At 38.0% G+C, this 25,426-nt stretch overlaps 2 protein-coding genes across 2 annotated transcripts; both read left to right on the plus strand.

The window, feature by feature from the left end:
- On the plus strand, positions 1-25,250 carry pals1b (protein associated with LIN7 1, MAGUK p55 family member b). Its single transcript, XM_067382888.1, has 13 exons — positions 1-274; positions 1,928-2,136; positions 7,278-7,355; positions 9,500-9,625; positions 9,724-9,885; positions 10,220-10,297; positions 10,536-10,719; positions 11,813-11,881; positions 12,061-12,132; positions 12,732-12,899; positions 14,456-14,658; positions 24,086-24,220; positions 25,074-25,250. The coding sequence occupies exons 1-13, from the start codon at positions 1-3 to the stop codon at positions 25,248-25,250; spliced, it is 1,935 nt and encodes a 644-aa protein (XP_067238989.1).
- Positions 15,190-19,951, plus strand: LOC137018624 (anti-sigma-I factor RsgI2-like). Its single transcript, XM_067383311.1, has 4 exons — positions 15,190-15,390; positions 18,017-18,610; positions 19,313-19,754; positions 19,857-19,951. The coding sequence occupies exons 1-3, from the start codon at positions 15,236-15,238 to the stop codon at positions 19,752-19,754; spliced, it is 1,191 nt and encodes a 396-aa protein (XP_067239412.1). The 5' UTR covers positions 15,190-15,235; the 3' UTR covers positions 19,857-19,951.
- Positions 25,251-25,426: the final 176 nt, after the last annotated feature.

The following is a 25,426-nucleotide window of genomic DNA, read 5'->3' on the forward strand; positions in this document are numbered from 1 at the left end:
ATGCCGGGGGACTCAGGTGACGACGCTGAGATGGACATGGACGGTCCTGCCAAACTCAACGCTCCGGACCAGATGGGAAAATCCCAAGACAGTACAGAGGAAGTGATGATGATGATGAAGGAGGAGGAAGAGGTTTTTGAACAGACACAGGACACTGATCTGAACTCTTCCTCGTGTCTCGAATTGACACAGAGCAGCATTGATGGCAACAATCATCTGTTTTTTGATGCAACGGATGTTGCCAAGTCAACCTCAGAAGAGGAAACTACAACAGGTGAGAGACACTAAAGGGATATAGACAGTTGAACAACCTGAAAAGGCATCATGTTTAGGAGTGATTTGGAATAGTCTAAAATAGTTGATACTACAATAATTAGCCGGAAGAAGAAAAGATCTGAAAATATGTGTAGACTTTATCAAAATTCAGTCTGTTCTAAAGTAGAATATGTACAGATTATTTTCCTGACATACACTACCTTTCAAAAGAAATTAATGCTTGTATTCAGCAAGGACGCATTAAATTGATCAAAAGTGACTTTTATAATGTTACAAAAGATTCTATTTCTTCTGAACTTTCCATTCATGAAAATATCCTGGAAAAAATGATCATCATCATATTAGAATGATTTCTGAAGGATCATGTGACACTGAAGACTGGAGTAATGATGCTGAAAATTCAGCTTTGATCACAGGAATAAATTACATTTTAAAATATAAATTTAAAAAGAAATTGTAATAATACTTAACATTTTTACTGTACTTTTGATCAACTAAATGCAGCCGTGGTAAGCAGAAGAGACTTTTCAAACATTAAAAAAATCTTTTGAATGCTAGTGTAGTTCAGCAGGACATTTAGTTCACTTGTGATTAGCAGGACTCTTAACCTCAGGTTTCTCAGGACTGTCCCTATAAGAGGTGACTGCTTAGGTCTTATTCTCTGGATGAAACGCACAGGATTATGTTGACTGGTGACAAATGTCAAAATTTAATTTCACAATGTGGACTTTATGCAATGATTTTTTGGCAAAACAATGGTATAGTAAATACGTTGGACTTCCAGTAAACACTGTGGTACTGTAAAAAGCCTTGAAGGTGAAGTGTGTAATTTTTGATGTTCACTGAAAAAAAAAAATAATAATTTGTCTTGATTTTCAGACATTTTTATAATATTTATAAATCAAGATAAATTTAAGAAAAAATATCTGCCAGTGGGGTCAGAATACTAATCTTGTTTTCCCTTTGAATTATATTTTTCTTGTTTTAAGCACTGTATTATGGAGCTCCGCACATGACATGCAGACAAAAATATATAGTATTTCATGGCCATGAATTACCAATTAGTTGTAGATTAGATGTAGCCTAATAATTAATTCCCTCATTTTAGTTAAATCGTGGCTACCATATACATATTTTTTCTTGTATGTAATTTCATGTGCGGGGATCTGTGATACGCCACTTAATTTTGATGACCTTCTTTTTTTTTTTTCAGAAAACAAGACTTTATATCTTAAAGGATTAGTTCACTTTAAAATGAAAATGACCTCAAGCTTTACACGTACACTTTCTTCCTAAGTTGAATTCCTAAATTCACTCCCACATTATAAAGCTTGGATGCATCAGCATATTTACTAAAATAACTCAGATTGTGTTCATCAGAAAGAAGAAAGTCATATATTCCTAGGATGGTTTGAGGGTGAGTAAAGCTTGGGGTAATTTTCATATTAAAGTGAACTAACCCTTTAAGTCATTTTAATTTAGATCTGATTCCAGCCACTTCTAAATCATTACTTTAGAAGTGGCTGGAAAAGTCATTGAAGTTCATTAGTTAAAAGGCATGGGAAACCAAGATCCGTTTTTTGTTGTTGTTTTTGTTGTAAAATCATTACCAATGACTTTTCCTTCCACATTTCTCTCTGTCTGTTCTCAGAGCTGGATGATTTGCTTGACTCTCTGCAGCGTCTGCAGCTGAATCTGACTGATGTTGAGAGTCAGGAGGACGTTCAGCTGCTGCTGGAGCTGCTGCTGCAGACGGACTTCCGGCAGGCGTTCAGCATGCACCGCAGTGTGGCTTTGGGCATGAGACACCTGTGCCCGCCGTACCCGCTCACCGCACATGCCCAGCAGATCAGGGACGAGGTACGACTAGTACATCCTTTAACTGCATAACATTGGTCATGTTCAGAGTGGAGCCCAGCTGACAGGGAAAGTTCTTAGAACGTTCCTAACATTCTTTAAAGGTTCTTCCAGTAACATTAATAGAACATCTGTTCAAACAAAGTAATCATCTTTAAAGGTGCTATATAAGAATTTTTATGTATTAATTGCTTTTTGTATCGCCAATGTGTGAAGTAGAGTAGAATTACCACCAGTACTTTCGAATTAACGTGCTTTCCCCCTTCATATCAGCCTGAGATGAGAGATTTATGCATTTTTATTCTGTAAAAAAGCCTCCAATGACGCAAAAATCGTCATTTTGCGTCATCGGAGGCTTTTTTGGCCAGAGGCTTAAAACTACAGCCAGTAATAACAGGTAGTTCCGCATTTTTAAGCTTACAGTAATTAACTTTATTTTGTCTGCACTACATCAGTGGTTCATCTCGCAAATTAATCGGTCTCTGCAGTCATCTCAACCAATACAGCAACAGGCTTTTGTGGTAACGTTAGCATAAATAGATAAATAAACTCAGTTTTACAGAACAGAGGCTTTACTTTGATAACAGTCAACTTAAATGCAACTTATATGTAATTGTCTATCTAACGTTACTTAGCTAAGTTTTCAGTTTTACTGCTACCTACAATACTACATATAAGCTACTGTGTTATCAGTCTAGTATCAGCGAGTCTTACCTCTAACCCAGATGGCCCATGCTGTTCGTCCTCTGGGAAAGTGAATATAGATGGTATCGCGGTGTCCTTCAGAATGGTTCTCTTTATTGCAAAGATATTTGGTTCGTAGTCCTCGTGCTTGAAATGGAGACTACATATTCTGCATTTTTTTAGGTTTTCTATAACAGTGTCATCTCCAAACTTCGGGTGTTTGATGGCCCGCAGCCACTGTTTACATCGCTCCACATCTTTAACTTAATCGGAAAATGATTGCAACTTACTTGTCCTTTCCTGGTTTTGGGTGTACATCCAGGTACAAAGCAATTTAGCACCATTTCGCTGTAAATGAATGAACTAACTCACGATTTATTTGTTTGAATTTTCCTGGTAATGCCGCCTGTAACCGATAAGCGTGGTTTAGGCGTGGCCTCGCAAGGGCAGCAAAACAAGTGCATTCTGGGAGTTGTTGTCTTTCATCCACATTAGTCAAAAATAAATTTTCTGCCTTTTCTCAGTCTAGAAAGCTCCAAATTCAAAAATAATTTCACATTTCTACTACATAAATGACCAAGTTAAAATACACATTCATCTTTCCAGGGGTGAAGTACCCATTTAAAAAACAAGAGACCTTCCCTGACCTCCTAGGTTGTATATGAAAGCCTGTAGACTGATTTTTATGTGAAGAACTAAACGGTCATCCATCACAACTCCAAGGTTCCTGGCTGTCCTGGAAGAAGTTATGGTCGATGAACAAAGTTGAATGGAAAGGTTATGATGAAGTGTTGCCACAGGCAGTTCCGTCTTTGCAAGGTTGTGGTCCTTCATCCAGGCAGAAATGTCTGTCAGGCAGGCAACCGTCGGATCATCTGGTTGGAATTAGAGGTAGAGTTGTGTGCCATCAGCATAGCATTGATAGGAAAAAACATGTTCCTGAATGACCTATCCTAGTGAGGACATGTAGATGGAGAAGAGAAGTGGTCCAAGCACTGAGCCCTGAGGTACTCCAGTAGCAAGATGATGCGACTTAGACACCTCACTTCTCCAAGATACTCGGAAGGACCTACCTGAGAGGTAAGACTTGAACCACAGGACCGCGGTTCATGAGATGCCCTTTGTCATAAGGGTTGACAGGAGGATCTGGTGGTTAACTGTGTCAAAGACAGCAGACAGATTTGGCAAGATGAGTACTGATGATTTGGATGCTGCTTGTGAGCAGAGCAGTCTCAGTTGAGTGTCCACTCTTGAAGCCAGACTGGTTGTTGTCCAGGAGGTTGTTCTGTGTGAGATAAGAAGACAGTTGATTGAACACGACATTCTCAAGTGTTTTTGCAATGAATGGAACAAAGGATATCTGTAGTTTTCTATAAGTTCTGGATTTAGAAATGGTTTCTTAAGCCGTGGGGTAATCCTAGCCTGCTTAAATGTTGTGGGAAATGTACCAGTGTGAAGAGAAGTATTAATAATGTGAGTGAGTGCAGGTACAATTGAAGAAGAAATGGCCTGAAGAAGATGAGTGGGGATAGGATCAAGTGGACAGGTAGTAGGGTGACTGGAAAGAATGAGTTTGGAAACTTCTGCCTCTGAGAGCAAAGGATGGGAGAACGTGTGTGCTTGCTGTTAAGATGTGATTGTCAGTATGTGTTGTGGAGAATTGGTTGGTTGTTGTTTAATTTGTGGAGAATGTGGCAAAGGGGTGGCGAGGAGGAGGGCAAAGAAGAGAAGAGGAGTGTGAGAGAATAAGGAGAATTGTTCATTTTATTGTGGTAGTATGTGGTTTTAGCATTGGAGATATTTGCGGAGAAGGAAGAGAGGAGTGGCTGATACAAGCTAAGATTGGTAGGATCTGAGTCTAGGCCGATGCGAGGGCTTGCATAGATGAAAGGGGGCAGAAGTCCTCTAAGCAAGATGTTAGAGTGGAGCGAAGAGTGTCAGTAACAATGTTAGTATCCAGTGATGAGAACTGATTAGAGGGAAGAAGTGTGGATGAAACCAAAGTGGATAGGCGGGAGGGTGAGAGTGAGTGTAGGTTATGTCAAAAAGTGATCTGTGGGGGAGTTTGTGTTGAGTTAGGAGTCAGGTTAAGGCTAAGAGTGATGAAGAAGTCGTCTGAGGTGTGTAGTGGAGTCAGTGTTGCCAAGTCCGTGGTTTCCCCGTGGAATTGGGCTACTTTTACACTGTTGCCGCAGGTTGTTTTTCATGTCCGAGGGTTGAAACGAACCCGGATAACAGGATATTTAGCCTCTGAATAGCGAATTTTACCAGGGGAACCCCGTCAAAAACGCAGATTTTACCCCCTGGGACTTGATTTTTACCGGGGTACCCCCCTGAAATGCCATTGGGCTAGTTTTGGGCTAGTTTTGAGTAGCAATTTGGTGGGTTTTGTTGTGAAAACCTGGCAACCCTGAGTGGAGTTACCAGTGTATTATCAGTAGAGCAGCAGCATGTGTAAATGAGGTCCAGTTGGTTACCTGATTTGTTGGTAGCCGTAGTAGACTCTCCCTTGAGGTCAAACGAGGCAAGCAGAGTGTGGAAATCAACAGCCTGAGATTTGTGTAGATGGATACTGAAGTAACATCATAGGAGTACCATCCTCAGGGAAGAATGAGAGTAACACATCTAACTCCTTCAAGAAGTTGCCTAGCTGACACGGGGGACGATAAACAACTACAAAATGGATTTTAGCAGAGTGGGATAGTAATTGCATGAGATTCAAATGAGCTGTTGTCACAGTGAGATGGTAAAGGATTAAACTTCCATTCATTGGACATTAAACTGGCCAGTACCTCCACCCCTCCCAGGTGTGGGGTGTGGGAAAAAGTTAAATTAGAGGAGAGGGCTGTCGGTGTGGCTGTGTCCTCCGGTTTGATCCAGCCACAAGACGGAGACCTGAATGAGTAGCGATAAATGTAATGAAATCTGCTTTGTTTACAGCAGATTGGCAATTCCAGAGACCAAAAGGAATAGAAAGTGATGTACTAGAGGACAGGTTTTAAGGATTGCACTGCCTCCAACATGTGGCACACAATTTACATGTGAATCAGTTTCAGTCTGTGAATCTGTACTTCTTTATTTGAAGTTGTACTTGAGCAAAGGCACCTGAAGTGCTTAATAAGGACATGGTAATTGGTTGATCTGCTCTGTGCCAAAGCATGTAGCTAGATGAAGTCATTGGCCTTTGGGTATGTAATCCATCATTAGCTTACAGACTGAAGTGTGATGCACTAAGACTTCTTGGAGGCCAGAATGAGATCTAATGGATTATCACAATCACTTCATATGTGTGTGCAGATTAGATTATTAAATGCAATAAGAGATGTGTTAGCGAGTCCACTTTAAGCTGTTTCATCTCTTAGTCATCATGAAATAGCATTCACATGCCTTTTTTATGTAATGTGACACATTTCATAAAAAGGATATTCAATGAGTAAAGAGATTGCATGGGATTTTATTTTTTTGGGAATTGATTGGATTTGTGGTTGTAAACATGCAAATGGCACGAATGAATTTCTAACAATAGCTATAGAAACATGTATTTAAAAAACTGAATATGAATAATTATTTCATATTGACTTTAAAATACAAAAAATAGTTGTATATAAATAATTTTTATGTTGATTTTATGCCTCAACAAATATAAAGGTTACCATATTATAATCAGATCTGAAATTCAACTGGAATTTTAATTTAGTTTTTTTTTTAGAAGGAAACTGGAATGATCCTAAACAGATCTTTTAAAAATAAAGGGATGTTGATTTGTGGTAAGATTATAGTAATTAATTAACCCTCTGATGCTGTTTGGCCATTTTTGACCTATTATGTTTTTTTTGTTTGTTTTTTTAAAGAATTTTTTACTTCATCGGAGTGGTTTGAAACTTGGTAAAGGTTTTGCCAATTGCTATGTGAACACAAATAAAAAAAATTATAGACATGATTCGAAAAGGTTCAATGGTCCTGAAAAAAAATAGTCAAACTTGTAGTATTCATGGTCAAAAGTGAGTGCTTTGGAAATTAAGCAAATTTCATCTAGTGGAAACGTTTGGTACTGCGCCCAAACAAATCTTACTGAAATCTCTTTTTTTTGAGATATTAAACTCAAATTTGGTTTTAAATTTCCGGCAGATTTAGAGTAAAACATGTTTTGCAAAATATATATTATATATAAAATTTTATCTTTTTAATGCATTTTTTAAAATAATAAACTTAAACTTCTAACTTTTTTATTTTCATTTTATAATTTTTTTTTTTCACTTCAGCAATAATCTGCCAAGTGTCTTCTTTAAAAAGAAGCAAAACGTCAATCTGTGCTTCAAAGCATTCAATATTTACGAAATTTCATTTTCAGGTCTATGCTTAAAACTAATTTTTAATGATAGTCATGCTTGTCTAGAATCTTAAAAGGTCTCTGTTAAACTTTATTAACTTTACTTTTAACTCGTGTCCTTGGTCTCCAGGTGGAAAGTGTCCTACAGTGCAGTAGACACACTGAAGCCACAGAACTAACAGGCCTGTTGACTTCACCACACCTACAGGTAAATGATGAGGGAGTGGCACACAACTTGTCCTTGTTGGCATCTGTATAATTTTGCTAAATGTTTAATGGACACACAACCTTTGACATCAGCAACAGCTATATGGGAATTTTCTCCTCCCATTTAAAAGCTGATAAATATGCAAGATGCACTTAATTGTTTGCATTTGTAACACTTTACAATAAGGTCCCATTAGTTAATGTTAGTTAATGTATTAACTAATACACTGATCAAAGATTTAAGACCTGATCGGTTGTCTGACATGTTCAGGCCCGAATAAAACCCTAAAAAGGGCATGAAAACAACTTCCCTGTGTGTCTATTTGTACACACCACAGGTTAGATCCAATTAACGGTCTTAGAAATAGATACCTGTCACAGAACAGGGCACAAGATTATTACCCTCCCTGCATTACAGCTCTGCTGAAGATATTCACCCCTTTCCCAGCCCTCCCACTGCTTTCCGTCACCACATGCACAGCAGGCGTATAAAGCAGTACGGCTCTGTCTTTCTTCCAACTGTATGAAAAATTACAGGTAAGAGGTGATGTGATGATTGACAGTGCAGTGGGGAGATTATGGAGGATTGGGTTTATGTTCAGGTTAAGCTGTGCATCGTGTTTGGCAGTCTGGCACTGAGAAACTGATGTTGCCAAGGGTTATTATTGCAGGGTACGGTACGCCTGTCAACTTCACTGAGGTAAAGCCGCAATCTTTTGGCAGGGTTTTCGAGTCTTGGGTTAAACAAAATGGGTGGGAACTTGCTTGAGTGCTTCTCAGCTTGAAAGAAGTTTGATTGTTTGCTTGTCTAAATGAATTTTTAAGGCAGGACTTGTTTTCAAAGCATACATTAATTCTACATAACTTGATTTTTACATTTTCTGAAGACAATCTAGATTGCCACCATGATGCTAGGGTTGTGCTTGCTGTGTTTTAAAATGTTGCTATGTGGATGCTTTGGAGTTCTGGGTGGTTTCTAGGGTGTTGCTAGGCAGCTGCTACAGGGTGTTTTCTTTGCTTACACAGGAGTTGATAGGTGGTTGCTAGGGTGGTTGTGTTCTGGGTGGTTGTAAGAGTGTCGCTTGGCTTTTGCTAGGTAGCTGTTATAAGGTGTTTTCTGTGCTTGCTAGGGAGTTGAGAGGTTGTTTCTAGGGTGTTGCTATGCAGTTGCTAAGGTGTTCTGAGTGTTTTGAAATGTTGCTATGTGGTTGCTATGGTGTTCTCGGTAGTTGTAAGGGTGTTGCTAGGTAGCTGCTATAGGGTGTTTTCTGTGCTTACTAGAGTTGATAAGTAGTGTTCTGTAGTTCCTAAGGTGGTCTGAGTTATGTGGTTGCTATGGTGTTGCTATGAAGTTCTTAAGATGTTCCAAGTGTTTTAAAATGATGATATGTGGTTGCTATGGTGTTCTGGATGGTTGCAAGGGTGTTGCTAGGCTGTTACTAAGTTATTCCTATAAGGTGTTTTCTGTTCTTACTAGGGAGTAGGTAGGTGGTTGCTAGGGTGTTGCTATGAAGTACTTAAGGTGTTCCAATGGTTTTAAAATTATGATATGCAGTTGCTATGGTGTTCTGGATGGTTGCAAGGGTGTTGCTAGGCTGTTACTAAGTAGCTGCTATAAGGTGTTTTCTGTGCTTATTAGGGAGTAGGTAGGTGGTCATTAGGGTGTTGCTATGAAGTTCTTAAGGTGTTCCAAGTGTTTTAAAATGATGATATGCGGTTGCTATGGTGTTCTGGATAGTTGCAAGGATGTTGCCAGGCTGTTACTAAGTAGCTGCTATAAGGTGTTTTCTGTGTTTACTAGGGAGTTGGTAGGTGGTTTTTTAGGGTGTTGCTATGCAGTTCTTAAGGTGCTCCGAGTGTTTTAAAATGTTACTACGTGGTACCTATGAGGTTCTGAATTTATGTTGCTAGACTGTTGCTAGGGTGTTTTCTGTGGAGTTGGTAGATGGTTGCTAAGGTGTTACTATGCAGTTGCTGAAGTGAGGTTTTTTTCAATATTCAATTTCAGGTGTGTTCAGGGTGGTTGCTAATGTATTGCTTTGCTGCTGCTATGGTGTTCTGGATGATTCTTTACCCACTCAAGTCAAAAGTGTCAATGCTGACATCTCTGTTCACCAGTGTTGATGTTCTTGGTTTCTTCCTCAGGCCCTCATGGAAGCTCATGACTGTATAGCCGAACAGGAATTGGATGTTGAAATTATTGAAGATGTGGACCAGGATGAAAAGACCACCAAACTGGTTTCCCTGGAGAAAACTCGTGACATGCCTCTGGTAAAATTCAGATTCATGCATCTTTACCCAATATTAATTTTAAACGTTATATTTAAATTGTATATTCAAACTGTTTCTGTCTTTCTGTATATGTTTAGGGTGTGACGGTTCGTAACGAACATGACTGCGTCATCATCAGCCGGGTGGTGAGTGGAGGAACAGCAGAAAAAAGCAACTTGCTCAGTGAAGGAGATGAAATCCTGGAGATCGACGGCGTTCCAGTCCGTGGAAAAAGTGTTAATGATGTTCACAACATACTGGTGAGATCTAGCAGGTCCTAAACTCTTTAAAACGCCTCATACTCTTTTCCTACATAACCATAATAATTTGCTGATATAGATTACCATTCAAAAGTTTTGGGGTCGGTAATTTTCTCTTATGTAAAAGTCTCTTATGCTCACCAAGGCTGCATTTATTTGATCAAAAATCTTGTGAAATATTATTACAATTTAAAATAACTGTTTTCTATCTGAATATATCTCAAAATGTAATTTATTCCTGTGATCAAAGCTGAATTTTCAGCATCATTACTCCAGTCTTCAGTGTCACATGATCCTTCAGAAATCCTTGCTTCTTCTTTTTCTTTGTCTCTAGTCCAGCATGCATGGGTCCCTCACGTTCCTCCTCATCCCAAACTCTCAAAACAAAATATCTCCTCACAGACCGACTGTGGTACGACTTCATAATTTCTTCATCCTCATTCCTTCTTTTGAGTGTGTGCTGCCTTAGGCGTCTTCTAGGATTTTTGTCTTTGACTCTTTTTGAAACCCTTGTGGGCTTCTTGCTACAGTGCATTCTGGCATTGCGTTACACATAAAGTATATATGTGATGTAAAAAGATCATTTATGAGGCTGTATAACTTTGCTATTGCTATTTTGACATTCGACATTGTGACATTCGACATTACAGATGCATGTAAAAGCAAACTTCAGCTATGACCCATCCGAGGACCCATATGTGCCGTGCAGAGAGCTCGGCCTGTCCTTCCAAAAGGGAGACATCCTCCACGTCACTAGCCAGGACGACCCCAACTGGTGGCAGGCGTACAGGGAAGGTCATGAGGACCAGAAGCCCCTCGCTGGCCTCATTCCTGGTTAGTGTCTTGTTAGAACAATTAGTATGGGATAGATATAACAAAGACATGCATGTAAATCCATTGTAAATGCTTGCTTTTGCTGAATAAGGCAGCATATCAAATATTCATCATGTATTTGTAATGATTTAGCTTTTTTATGTTTAAACTCTTATTCAGTGATTTCAGCATTATTTATTAATATTTATGTAGTACTATTATATTATTTATTAATATTTGAAGTTGCCAGCATTTTCAACTTTCATGGCCACCAGAATATTTGGTACAATATCTGAACATGCAATATATCAAAAGAAAGAACAGAGCCTCTGCTTTTTAAACAACAACAAAATTATTCTAGCCTCATGCATTCTTTTTTTTATCAACACTTGATTCTGGGTAAGTTTCGTAAAACAAAGCAACATTTTGAACAAAAATTGCGTTTTTTTATGTATTCAGAGCGACGATCAAAACATAGATAGTTCGAGTCCATCACTGTCCTGTACCTCGTCCTGGGTCGACCTTTCATTTGGTAGCGTTAGGCAGTTTTGATTTATATGCTGTCTGATGATCGTGTTATTTTACATGTGCGTAAGCAATTCTTCTGTTGCTTGTTTCTGCTTCTTCTTCGCTTGTGTTTTGATCTGGAGATTCTATACTCTTTCAGAACATGAGTAATAGCGCCCCCTACTGTATAACAGTGAAAGCATGGATTGCAGGAAAATTCCTTCAATGGTGGGGAAAGAGTTAAACTTATTTAATTTAGTTGTCAAGGCAAAATTTTTATTTCAGTTTAAGTTTTTCATCTAATATTTATATTTTATTTTATTTCAATATTACTGAATGACTGAAAACTATTTTTGATTCAATCAATGATCTCTTTAAATTGAAATCACAGAGTTCTTTTTGTGTTATTTTTTCATGTATCAAATGTTAAAAATATTACATTTACCAGTTTAAACCATATCATGATTCATGATTGTTTGGAGTTATTTTGTTAACACTGATGGTTTTATGTATTTTATAGAATATAATATATAGTCTTTCTCTAACAAATAACTAGTGTATGTGGTGCAGTATGTCTAAAACAAGAGGCATGTTGTGTTTTCTCAAGGGAAGAGCTTCCAACAGCACAGAGAAGCCATGAAGAAGACCATCACAGACAGGAATCAAGAGTATAAAGGTGATCTGTCTGGAATTCACTCACTTCCTGCCAGAAATCCCTGCTAAAACTAATATAGAGACATAAACATGCTTCTTTAAGTGTGCATCCTTCTTAAAATACTTTGAAGTTGCCATAAATCTTTGTGTGGAAAGTTCATAATACTTCTGTGTCAATGATGATAGTTCTTCTTTCCTCAGGGAAACTTTGGTGTGCTAAGAAAAGCAAAAAGCAACGAAAGAAACTATTGTATAACCCTAATAAGAATATTGGTGAGTATGATCTTGATTCTTAGTCATGAAATCAGAATTTATCCTTGATTGAACTGATTGTTTCTGGCTATTTACAGCTTGGGTGCAAGTATAGGGATTTTTTCCACCCATTTTACTTGGGGGAAACTGCAAATTTGATCAATCTGATGGGAATGAGGTGTGAATGGTTTCGGGTGGGTTAAAGGCTGAGGATACAAGAGTCGTTGGCTAATTGACAGCCGTTCACGGAGGGAGGTTTCTTCTTTTGTGATTTCTGCCTCTCCACACTAAAGATGGGCAAACTGAAAAAACAATGAAAGCAGTTCCCATGCCCTGGTTAAAATTTGCATTAAAAAAACAAGACATACTGAGAAGAAACATAGATTTACCTTTACCTTTTTGTATCCAGCAAAGGTTGATTAGGACACATTTGCTATTGAGATGACTGGGAAAAGTGTCCCAATCAACCTGAATTCATGTTGTGGACATTCATTGTTTAGGAAATGTCAGATTTAAGTCCTGTAACGTAATCTTTAGCTGATTTCAACAGCCCTATTCTAAAATAATAACATCTATATTTTGCAAAAACTCATCAGTAAGGAACATTTGTCCTTGTTCAGAGCTTTACAGTGAAGACATACTGACCTATGAGGAGGTGGCACTGTACCATCAGCCGCCCAACCACAAGCGTCCCGTCGCCCTGATTGGTCCACCAAACAGCGGACATGATGAATTGAGACAGAGACTGCTGTCCTTACAGACAGACCGGTTCGCCGGTGCTGTTCCACGTAAGATTGTGCTTTTCAACTTTGGCGTAAAGTTATTTAACATGAAATATATCCACAATGGCTCATTTCCAAAACCTAGTGAACTACATAAGCAGCATCTATGGGTCATTCTACAGAACTGATTCAAAGTCAGAGTTGGAAATTATTCTTTTCTACAAATTTTGTATGTATGCAAATTGTATAATATCCAAGCTACACATTTCTAGTAATTGTGCAGTTAATTTTCATATTGTATTTTCAGAAAGTTTTGGAATATTTTTCCTCTCCCCAAATTTGTCACTACTGAAACACAATCATAAATCATTTAATCAGAAGGGTTATACTGACCTATTAAGATTTTGTTCACATACCTAAATATATTTTTTGCTATGTTTTTTTTTTTTTTTTTAAATCACAGGTAAATTAATAACAATTACAATTTTAACAATATTTCAAGTGTAATGTATGAGATTTGTTGTATTTTGAATCCAATCTTTCTTTGTAAAAGTCATAAAGTTTATCATACTGATTTCAAAGTGAAGGATTCATTAGTTTGAATAAACACTATAATAACATCTTAGTTGATCATTCAATATACTTTATTTTTGATAAAACATCCCATGTTTTTGTCAAGACTGCACATTTTCGGTAGTGACAGTAATGTTTTGGTGGTGACCACATCACATTACACAATTTAACTTGCATACTAAAACACTAATGATTTGCATAACTGTACTAAAATTTTGTTTATTTCCCTCAAATAAACAATTGTTTGTCACTACCAATACAATGATGTCACTACCGAAACATGTGGTAAAGTTTCGGTAGTGACAATTTTAGATACTTTTGAGCCGTTTAAAGATGTTAATCAGCACATGGTTAGCACAGTTCTGAACACATAAAACTAAATTTTATGGAATAACACCCAAAAAAGTTTGCTTAATTGCAGAAAAAAAGGTGTTTGGTAGTGACGTTCCTTAAAGTTACACACATTTTCAGACTTTTGAACACATTTAACTCAAAATGATGGTCCCTATCTGCTATGAAAAGAAGCTATGAAAGAGAGGGACACAGGAATATTTCCTGATCAAAAATGTAGAAGTGTGTTAAATGGTAGTGACACTAAAATGCAGGACACTTTTTTTTTTACATAAAGTTTTATGATTTTAAAATAAAATATCTAATAAACTTCACTTAAATATATATAAAAACAACATTGGAAAAATTCATTGCATGAATTATTTTCAATATCCCAATTGAAAGTACCCAATAAATAATGATTTTACATATGTATTAAGCTTACTGATATTTTAAATATTATTGTAGGATTCAATAGATAATAGAAGGATCTTAGCAAACATCTAATTTGAATACCTGAATGCTTTTTAAATGTGTTTCTTGGTTGTGGGACAGCAGTTTGCACCAATTCTGTAGAATGGCCCTACTTAAATTGCCCTACTTAATTTCATCAAGAAAAACTGGGTTGCATATTTAAGCATACAAACAGACATTGATTTATACACTGTCTACAGTTTTGTTCATACATATCTATTGTACTTATATGTGATTTTGAACAGACACCACACGAAACCCCCGCACGCATGAGCTCAATGGAAGAGAGTACAACTTTGTATCACGACAGAGCTTTGAATCTGAACTGGCTGCAGGGAAATTCATCGAATCGGGCGAGTTTGAACAGAACCTGTATGGCACAAATACGGATTCAGTCAGACAGGTTGTCAACTCAGGAAAAATCTGCCTGCTGTGTCTGCAGCCCAGGGTAAGACTGAGTAAGGACTCATAATGGCTATTACCAGTATAAGATGTATGGAATTGGTTAAAATGTATATATATATATATATATATATATATATATATATATATAAAGCTGTGAAAATGTGAACTACACATCATCAAATAACTTTTATTTAATCAATTTCATTTATTTATTCAATATTTACCTGAATATTTTTTTTTATTATTATTATTGTAAACATTATGACAACCACCAAGAAGCAACAGTCGAGACAGCATAATTACACTAAAAAAGACTGTAATAAAATAATAAATACTTTACATGGAAAATATAAAGATGAAAGAAAATACTTTTTTTTCCTAAAAATAATAGGAGGTTCTGCTTTTTTCACGTCGCGTAACTGATGATCTCAGCCTTTCATGGGCACGTCACTCAAGATTGTGTTCCAATCAGACACTGCGATAGTTGCTACGTAGAGGTGGGGGGCGGGGCGAATGCAGAACTCTCACTGTTGCTCTGAGTCTGCGCGCATGTTCTGCAGCGTCTGATCCCGGTGCGAGGAGACTGCATTCACATTTCTCCGCCTTCTTTCCTGCTCGAAATGGCATCGCCGGAGGATGTCGGAGCGAGAAGGCAAACGTTTTATGAAATCGAGTGTGTAATAGAAGATTGCGACTCTGAAGTTGGATACAAGCCTCTGTCAGATAGCGATGAGCTCGACGATTCGGCGGAGGAGGAGGAACCGCGTGAAGAAGAGTAAGTAATACGTCACGTGTAGTGTTTTTACCTGTTGTAGGGTAGAAAAATGTTTTATTGTTTACTACAGTATGCAGTTTTGAAGTTCTTGAAGCTAGATAGAAAAATAAACAGTGCTTGAAAAACACTTAAGTATAAAGAATAGTGTTAAAGACCCCATCAAATTAAAGGTGCAATATGTAAGTTTTTTTTTTTTTTTTTTTTTTTGCAGTAAAATATCCATAAACCACTAGGTCAGTGTAATATATTTTGTTCACTTGAGTGCCTACAATATCCTTAAGTTGTATATTAATTTCTATACAATTCTATTGCTTTATTATAACTGTCTTTCTAATCTGGGAAATGTGCTAAAATCTAAATGAAGTCATCTTGCCTTCAGGGGCGTATCCATATTTTTGTCCAATCAAATTCTCTCTAGAATAAGAATGCCCAGCCCCTTAAATTTTGAAAGTCATTGTTCATGGCTGACACAAAATAAAGGGACTTTCCCATCGAAGTGGCCCGCCACAAATTCTTTTCCAATAGCAAAAATGTCAGTATAAAAACTGCATCTGTTGTTGTGAAGAAAAGTCTTCTCTGTCTTGCAAATGAAGCTCAGGAGTCAAAGACTGAGAAGTCAAAATCAGACTTTATTGAGCAAATTAACAAAGCCGAGATGCCAGCATCTGAGATTGTCTCTGGCCAGGGCGCAATTCTTAAACATTTCATAATACTCAAGCGATTTCACTCTCTGGTAAGATTCGTCCATCATCATGTCCTATTATTGGGCTCTCTCTCCAATTGTGGAAGCATGGTAATTGATGGTCATCCTTAAAGGGTTAGTTCACCCAAAAATCAAAATAATGTAATTTATTACTCACTCTCATGCCGTTCCACACCGTAAGACATTCGTTAATCTTCAGAACACAAATTAAGATATTTTTGTTGAAATCCAGTGGCTCAGTGAGGCCTGCATAGCCAGCAATGTTCCTCTCTCAAGATCCATTAATGTACTAAAAACATATTTAAATCAGTTCATGTGAGTACAGTGGTTCAATAAGAATATTTTTGGTGCGCCAAAAAACTAAATAACGGCTTATATAGTGATGGCCGATTTCAAAACACTGCTTCATGAAGCTTCGGAGCGTTATGAATCTTTTGTGTTGAATCATGATTCGGATCACATGTCAAACTGCTGAAATCACATGACTTTGGCGCTCCGAAACGCTGATTCGACACACTGATTCATAATGCTCCGAAGCTTCCTGAAGCAGTGTTTTGAAATCGGCCATCACTATATAAGTCGTTATTTTGTTTTTTTGGCGCACCAAAAATATTCTCATCGCTTTATAATATTAATATTGAACCACTGTACTCACATGAACTGATTTAAATATGTTTTTAGTACATTAATGGATCTTGAGAGAGGAAATGTCATTTGTTTTCTATAGGATAAGTAAAATATTCCATCACTTCCAAGTGATTTCCTGATTCTTATAGACAAAGATATGACTAATTATTTGCCACTGGTATAAAAACAACAATAATCGTGTGCCCAATTAGGTCTATAATACATGGAGCAAGCAATCAGTTTCTCCAATAATTATAGCCTTTACAATGGGTCTGACACTGGTAAAACATTGTTGCTATGCAACAAAAATAGCAATCTGCTATGGGAGCTGAGCATGCATATACTCTTTGCAAAAAATGCATGACTTGTTTTGAATGGCAGCCAATGGGGAAAGATGCACTTTGCAGCTAGATGGTATAGTTACAGCATTGTTTACCAGCCAAACTTTGGCCCTTTTGTGTACGGCGGCGATTCATAAGATGATCCTAATTTTCGTCTAATTTTTGTACTAGACTTCTCCAAATATTGTCATGCCAAACATGTTGCAAATAATCAGCAGATTGAGCAGCATTCCCTTGTTTTATAGAGTCTTGATTGATTGAAAATGATTGACAGCCAGAAAAGAGAACATTTCTGATTGGTTAAAAAAGGGTGTGATGCTTCCCAGACCCTAGGACTTTCACAGAGATTTGGGGGCAACAATGTAATTGTAATTTTTGTGATTGTGATTTTAAAAAGGCAGCATAATTTGGACAGAAATGTTGTAAGTTATGACTATAAAGTTATAATAATAATTAGTAGTAGTAGTACTATTAAATAAAAATTTGTAACAAAAGAAATGTTACTATTGTAATATTTCAGTGTAAAAAAAAAAAAAAAAGATTTAATAATAATGATTTTATTTCACAGTACATCTGTAAAATTACAGTACTAATATTTATTTTCCATTGTTAAACCAACAAGCTTTTATTTTGGTCGAAAACCAAAGGGAACCCTTAACAATGAGTGCCAGCACCTTTAAAATCCTTAAACGTATAAAGGTTTGCAAAAAAATCAAAGTTTGAATAGCATCTGTATGTTAAGCAGTTGGAAATATGAAAAGTTGTTAAGAAGAGAAGTCTTGCAAGCACTGAGGTTTTTGTCTTCTCTGCTTCATTTTGATTCGTTCCCCTGGTTTTTATATTTTTTGCTGCCTAAAGTACAATAAAGCACAATAAACCTCTTTATATAATTATTCTGATTAATTTTGTAATCACTAAGTGCATGCATATTAAGTCTATTTATTATATGTTACAGTATTGATTCTTCTGAAGAATGGGAGCCTCTCATGAATTCAAAACTAAAGAGGCACGCATCCTCCTCGCCTTCATCGTCCTTACCACGGCGAAGAGGACGGCCACCTAAAACTGCTTTGAATCCCTCCTCAATGGCACCAGTGAGGGGCAGTATGCCTAGAACCACCCCAGCTATCTCTTTACCTCGACGGAGAGGCAGACCTCCTAAAGACAAATCTAAAGTCAAACTCTTTCCTAAACCCTCCCTGTATCCTACAATAGTCCCTAAACCCCCACCTTTTGCCACACTAATCCCTAATTCTGCATCCGGCATTAAATTCGGCCCTAATTCTACACCCACGTTTACACTTGGTTCTAATTTCACTCCTATAACCCTTTCCAGCCCCACATCCTCCATTAAGCTAGACCCTAATTCTACACCCATACTCATCCAGAATCCCACATCCACTTTTAAACTCAGCCAAAATTCCACTTCCGCTTTGAATTCGGCACCGATAGCCACACTCATCTGTACACCCACATCAACAGGGCTGCTGTTAGATGCTGACACCAACGAGATCAAAACATTGAAAGAGGAGAAACCATGGGAAGACAAGTAAGTTAAAAAAAAAAAAAAAATTGTTGTTGTTGATTTACAGGTGTAATGTGTCCCGGACACATTTCAATTATTAATAAATATATATTTTTTTAATTCTTTTTTTTTAAAGAAATAATACTTTTATTCAGCGAGGATGCATTAACTTGATAATAAAGACAATTATTATGTTACAGAAGATTTATATTTCTAATAAATGCTATTATTTTGAACTTTCTATATTAAAGGAATACTGAAAAGAAATGTATCACAGTTAAAATTCAGCTTTGCCATTGCAGGAATAAGTTGCATTTTAAAATAATATAAATATTATCAAATAAATGCCTAAGAGAGCATGAGAGACTTCTTTCAAAACATTAAATATCTTTCAAATTCCTTTTTTTGATTTGGGCTGTCACTAATGATTATTTTGGTAATCGTAGATTATTTTGATGATTAATCGAGTAGTTAGATTTTTTTTTTTTGGTAATTAAAATTTACCCAAGCAAACAATAGTTCATAGATTCTCATCCGTAGAATGCACCACTTCCAGTATTTTGCCGGTTACTTGACACAGGTAAATTTAAATTGAGTACTCTTAATTTAATCGCGTAATCGTGACAGCCCTACTTGCGATTATGTTAGTCCAAGTATTAGTATATTGTTATTGTGCTGTAAATTGCGATGCGTGAGTGTACATGATGTGTATTTGGTTTGTTGCAGTGTGGATGCTTCTGAAGAATGGCCAGTTTCACTGGAAGAAAGCCTAGAGTGTTCAGAATCACCGAATGTAAAGAGGCAGCGACTCTCATCAACATTCCCTCCAGCCGTTATGCTACAACAGAGAGTCGAACACACCTCAAAAATTACCTCTAGTCCTCTGCCTGAACTTGCACCTACAGCCAGTTCTGATCATGCACCCATCTCTCAAACTACCACTATATTCAGCTTTCAACCCATTCCCACAACTATCAATGAACCCTTGACCTCTAGCCCTGTCGCTGAAACCACACCCATCCCAAAACACAAACCCACCTGTGATCCCAACCCTAGTCCTGCACCTATCCAGCTTCGGGTCGACAGCGACATCAACAGCGACCTTGATGGCGACAGCGATGAGATGAGTGATTCAGGAAGGGAAGAGGAGCTGTGGGAAGAAGAGTGAGTAAGGAAGTCTTGCATTGCAGTTTTTTATAACTTTTTCATTACTGGTATTGCATACCAGTGTTTGAGTCCATGCACATGTAATGTATTTGTATTGTTACAGTGTTGATTCTGGTGAAGATTGGAATCTTTTACTGGAAAGTCCAGAGCGATCAAAATCACCTGCGTCGGCTCAATCACCACGGAGAAGCATCCCACCTACACCTACCTCACCACGAGGCAAACTCTCTATATCCACCTCTGAACTTTCTCCTGAAGCCACACCCACCAATGAAGCCACCATTCAACCTGCTCCAGAGGTCACACCCACCACCGAAGCCACCATTCAACCTGCTCATGAAGCCACACCCACCACTGAAGCCATTATTCAAATTGCTCCTAAAGCCACACCCACCACTGAAGCCACCATTCAATCTGTCCATGAAGCCACTCCCACCACCGAAGCCAACATTCAGCCTGCCTCTGAAGCCACTCCCCCAACCACCCATAATTCCTCTCTTGAAGCCACACCCATCCCTAGTCCAGCACCCACCTTACCGCGACGGAGAGGCCGGCCTCGTAAGCATGCTTTAAAACCCACCCTCACACTTGAACCTGCTCCTACAGCCATCCCTAATCCGACACCAGCTGCTGATTCTACTCCCGTAGCCATCTCAGGTCCCACCCTAACATTACGTTTGGTGCCCGCATTCTCCACCAATTCTGAACCCAATCCAGAACCTGCAACTACCTCTAAAGCCATCCCTCAACCGACTTCTACTGGAGAGAAATCAAAGCCTGACGCAACTTCTTATTCACTGAGGCAAGCCAGAGGCAGGTCATCTTCTGCCTTGGGTTCACCCTGGATGAAAGTTGTAAATGACAGTAAGCCAGACAAGTGGCTTGACATCAGCAATGAGGATGAGGAACCGGTACTTCCAAATTTCTCCCCCAAGCATCCTCCAGGTCCCCAGCTCATGGCAGACTCAACGTATACACCTTTACAGTTGTTCCAATTGTTTTTCACCAGCTCTACCATCAAGACAATCGTCAGAAACACTAATAGCAATGCCGAAAAGAGAGCAAAATCTGGAATGAAGTTTCTCTGGGTTCCTCTAACCGTAGCCGAGTTCTACTCGTATGTGGCGATAGTTGTCTACATGGGTCTAGTGAAAGCGAAGTCTATTGCGGACTACTGGGCACGAAAGCGGATGTACAATTTCCCCTACCCGCAATCCGTGATGTCCCGAGCAAGGTTTCAGGCCATCTCCTGGAATCTTCACCTTTGTGATCTTCAGAAAGATGAGGAGAACAACAAAAAGAAAGGCACCCCTGATTATGACAGACTGCTCAAAATCAAGCCTCTGTATACAGACGTTCTTTTGGCGTGCAAGACGCACTTTCACCCCAACAGAGAGATTTCGGTAGACGAGAGAATGGTCGCTACCAAAGCTAGGATTGGCCTGAAGCCATATATGAATGACAAACCAACTAAATGGGGTTACAGACTATTCGTTCTTGCCGATTCGTCGTGCGGGTACACCTGGAATTTCTTCGTTTATGAAGGAAAGACTTCTACGTCGTCGGGTAAAGGTGTCGGGTATGATTCTGTAATCAGACTAGTGGATCACAAAGCCCTCGGCAAAGGTTATAGGTTATACACAGACAATTTCTACACCAGCCCGACTCTTTTCTTGGATTTGTTGCAGAACGATATCCTTGCTTGTGGCGCTTTGCGTCAAACCTCCAGTTTACCGGAGACCAATGACCTGAGTGGAAGATCTGAAAGAGGATCCATCCGTTGGTGTCGACAAGGTCCTCTTCTGTTTGTCAAATGGATGGATGCGAGAGAAGTCCTCATGTGTTCCACAATTCACAAGGCATTCACGGGGGATACAGTCACCAGGAACGCCAAGGGTGCCGATGGTGTGTGTAAAACACGTCAAATCCCTGTTCCATCTGCTGTGAAGGACTACAGCAAATATATGGGAGGTGTTGATCTCTCGGATTCCCTTATAGAGTATTATAATGTCCTCCAGAAGACCACAAAATGGTACAAGATCTTCTTCTTCCATTTTCTCGACATCGCAGTGGTCAACAGTTTCATCCTTCACCAACATTTGGCGAAAGCTCAGAACAAGATCCCTCTCACCCATAAATTGTTCAGGGAAACGCTTGTGTCCGAGTTGGCACGTGCTGGCCGAGGCAAGAATCCTTCTGCACCTGCTGCCAAAGATCCCTCGACATCCACATCTAAAGAGTCCGCTGCCACAAGCAAGTCGCCACATGTGCCTTACACCCCTGTAGAATCGAACATGTACTTACCGTCTGACGCAGAGCCATCTCCTCCACCCTCGCCCGCCCAGACGGAGCAGTGCTTTCCAGAGTATTTTGGTTCAGATGCTACACATGGGAGGAGAGTTTGTGTCATGTGCAAACTACAAGGAAATAAAGTCAAGACTCCCATATACTGTTCCCACTGCAAGGTGGCATTGTGCTTCGTTTCGTCACGTAACTGCTTCAAGAAATGGCACATAGATGGACATCCAGGAGATTTGTAGATATGTTGCATGTTTAGTGTTTTTTGGGGCCTTTAATGACCATTTTTTCATTTTGTATGAACTTGTACATTACTTGTTATAGGTATAACTATTAAATACAACTAAAACAGTATTGTCTCTTGTTTGCTTTTTTGTGTTTTTATCAGGTGCTTTCTTACTAAAATGGCTGACAGTACATGGGCACTGCTAAAATCCAATATTCATTTTCAAAAGAATTGTTTACTAGTATTTAAGGGCGAAGTGTGTCTTTTTTTTATTAAAATACTTTCTCTTATCCCAGTTCAATGTGTTCAACACTTTACATTTTTTGATTCCCTTGAAAAGTCTAATACTCTGGTGCATGTTTAAAGTATGTTTAAAGGATTAGTTCACTTCAGAATTAAAATTTATTGATAACTTACTCACCCCCATGTCATCCAAGATGTTTGTCTGTCTTCAGTTGAAATGAAATTAAGATTTTCAAGCAAAACATTCTATGATTTTTCTCTATATAGTGGACTTCACGGGGATCAACGGGTTGAAGGTCCAAATGTCAGTTTCAGTGCAACTTCAAAGAGCTCTACATGATCCCAGACGAGGAATAAGAGTCTTATCTAGAGAAACCATCAGTCATTTTCTAATAAAATAAAAATTGATATACTTTTTAACCACAAATGCTCATCTTGCACTTCTCTGCAATGCTCCACGCATTACATAATCTAGTTTGAAAGGTCACACGTGAAGTAGGCGGAAGTACCGATCCAGTGTTTACAAAGCGAATGTGCAAAGACAAACGCCCTTTACAAAAAAAAGCAAAACAATGATGTTGGACAATTTTGAACTTCCACGGTACTACCTTTTTCCAACATGATTACGTCATGCGTTGTGCATCACAGAGCAGTGCAAGATGAGCATTTGTGGTTAAAAAGTATATCAATTTATATTTTTTAGAAAATGACCAATGGTTTCTCTAGATTAGACTCTTATTCCTCGTCTGGGATCATGTAGAGCTCTTTGAAGCTGCACTGAAACTGACATTTGAACCTTCAACCCGTTGAACCCCAGTGAAGTCCACTATATGGAGAATAATCCTGGAATGTTTTCCTCTCGACTGAAGAAAGAAAGACATAAACATCCTGGGGGTGAGTAAATTATCAGGAAATTTTAATTCTGAAGTTAACTAATGCTTTAAGCATCTCAACAAGCCCAGCACAACAATGTTGGCTCATTGACACCAGGAAACAAATTTTTGCAGTTCTGTTTGGTGACGTTAGTTGCACAAAAAATACACACTTCAGTGTTCTGGCATTGTTTGATTTAATTAGCTGTAAAGCACAAATTATGAGAGAATTCATGTGTTAACTTATGACTTGTACATTTTTATAGGTCATTGGTATTTGTTGATTTAAGTAAACGTTTGTGTGCTCATTCTTAACTTAAAAAAACAATTGCAGTTTGGTTTGATTTAGTTATCAGTAATTATGTTTTGGGGATACTTCAGGAAAATCTGCCAGGTAGGTATTTTCAGAACCAAGATTTATAAGTCTGTATATAATTGATTACAAGAAATACATATCTTGCGCAGACACATTTTACACTTAAATAAAGTAAGTTGCTTAATGGGCCATACTATTTTTTTTTCCATACTGGCTGCACTATGATTGCCATTTTTTTTCTAACCATATAAAAATATTTACACACTATTTTACAGTGAATGTTATCATATGTTCAGCACATTTAATCTGCATTTAGCTTGTTCTGTGCTTGTTTCTTTCTCTAGTTTTACATTTCATTTGTGTTTTATATTTCTCAGTCCCTGCGAGTGCTGTGTTCCTCAGATCTTAAACCGTACATCATCTTCATCAGGCCTTCTCTTTCTCCTCCTCCTCTTCCTCCTCCTCAGGAGCGATTCTCCAACCTGCTGACCAGAGGAGTGAAGAAACACACGGTTTTCATGTTTAACATTTTCTTTACACTAACAGTCAAAGGTTTGGACACATCTACTCAATCTTTTTATCATTGTTTCACTCTTAAACTAAAGGTTTTTAAAAGGGTTTTGCAGTGATGCCATAGAAGAACCATCTTTGGTTTCTCAAAGAACCTTTTAGTGATCAGTTCCATTTTATTTATTTTTTTAAGTGTGAGGAAAATTTTAATAATCTAAAGAACCTTTTTCCACTATAAAGTTTCAAGGAATGTTAAAGGTTCTTCATGGAACCTTCAATGCCAGAAAAGCACCTTTATTTTTGTAAGAGTGTAGGAGTAGTGGGTTTTTTTATGGTAATTATGTAGTGACTAATTGTTGCACAAATCGAAATTTTAAATGCAAACAATTGCTAAAGTGAAAAAATAAAATAAAAAGAACTTAACTTAAAAAAGGTTATTGTTATGAAAAATACTATTTTTAAATTTTATATGGAATGTATTTTCCAAAGCATATTTTACTCTAAACCTGTGAGAAAATCAAAGCCATAAATCTAAAGTTGTGTTCTAAATTTGAGGATATCTCAAAAAATTAGTTTTCAGTAAAATTTTGTTTGGCCGCAGTACCAAACACTTCCACTAGATTAAATTAGTCTCCCATTCATTCGCAACTATTTATTTAATAAGAAATTCTGTATTTTTATTAGCTAATGATAACAAAGATTACTGTAACAAATTGTTGTGTCCAAATCTTTGACTGCTAGATGATGTAGTGATATGTGTATGATGGGAAAACACTTTTTCATATTTGTTTCTCTTGATAAGTATTGTCAAAATAGATCGTTTTTTTTAATTCCCTGTCATGTGTCCTGACGCAGCCTGAGGATGCAAGAGAGACGTTGGAAAAAGCACGTGAGATGGAGCACAGCTACGGTCACTTGTTTGATGCTGTCATCACGAACAGTGAGCAGGAGAAAACCATCTCTGAGCTGCTGCGAATCATTGACAAACTGGACCTGGAGCCGCAGTGGGTCCCTTCTGCCTGGGTCAGCTAAAAAACACTTCCACTGAGAAATACTGATGGATTTTCAGCGTTCAATGAACCTAATTTGTGATCTAACTAAACGCCACTCTCTGAATAAACCATGCTGAGGTCACGAGTCAACATGGCATATAGTAAGCTAGACATCATGCACAGTATGTTAGTATTCCATTTCGAATATGACCGAGA

This window comes from Chanodichthys erythropterus, chromosome 4, assembly GCF_024489055.1.
Source record: "Chanodichthys erythropterus isolate Z2021 chromosome 4, ASM2448905v1, whole genome shotgun sequence".
NCBI classification, from domain to species: domain Eukaryota; kingdom Metazoa; phylum Chordata; class Actinopteri; order Cypriniformes; family Xenocyprididae; genus Chanodichthys; species Chanodichthys erythropterus.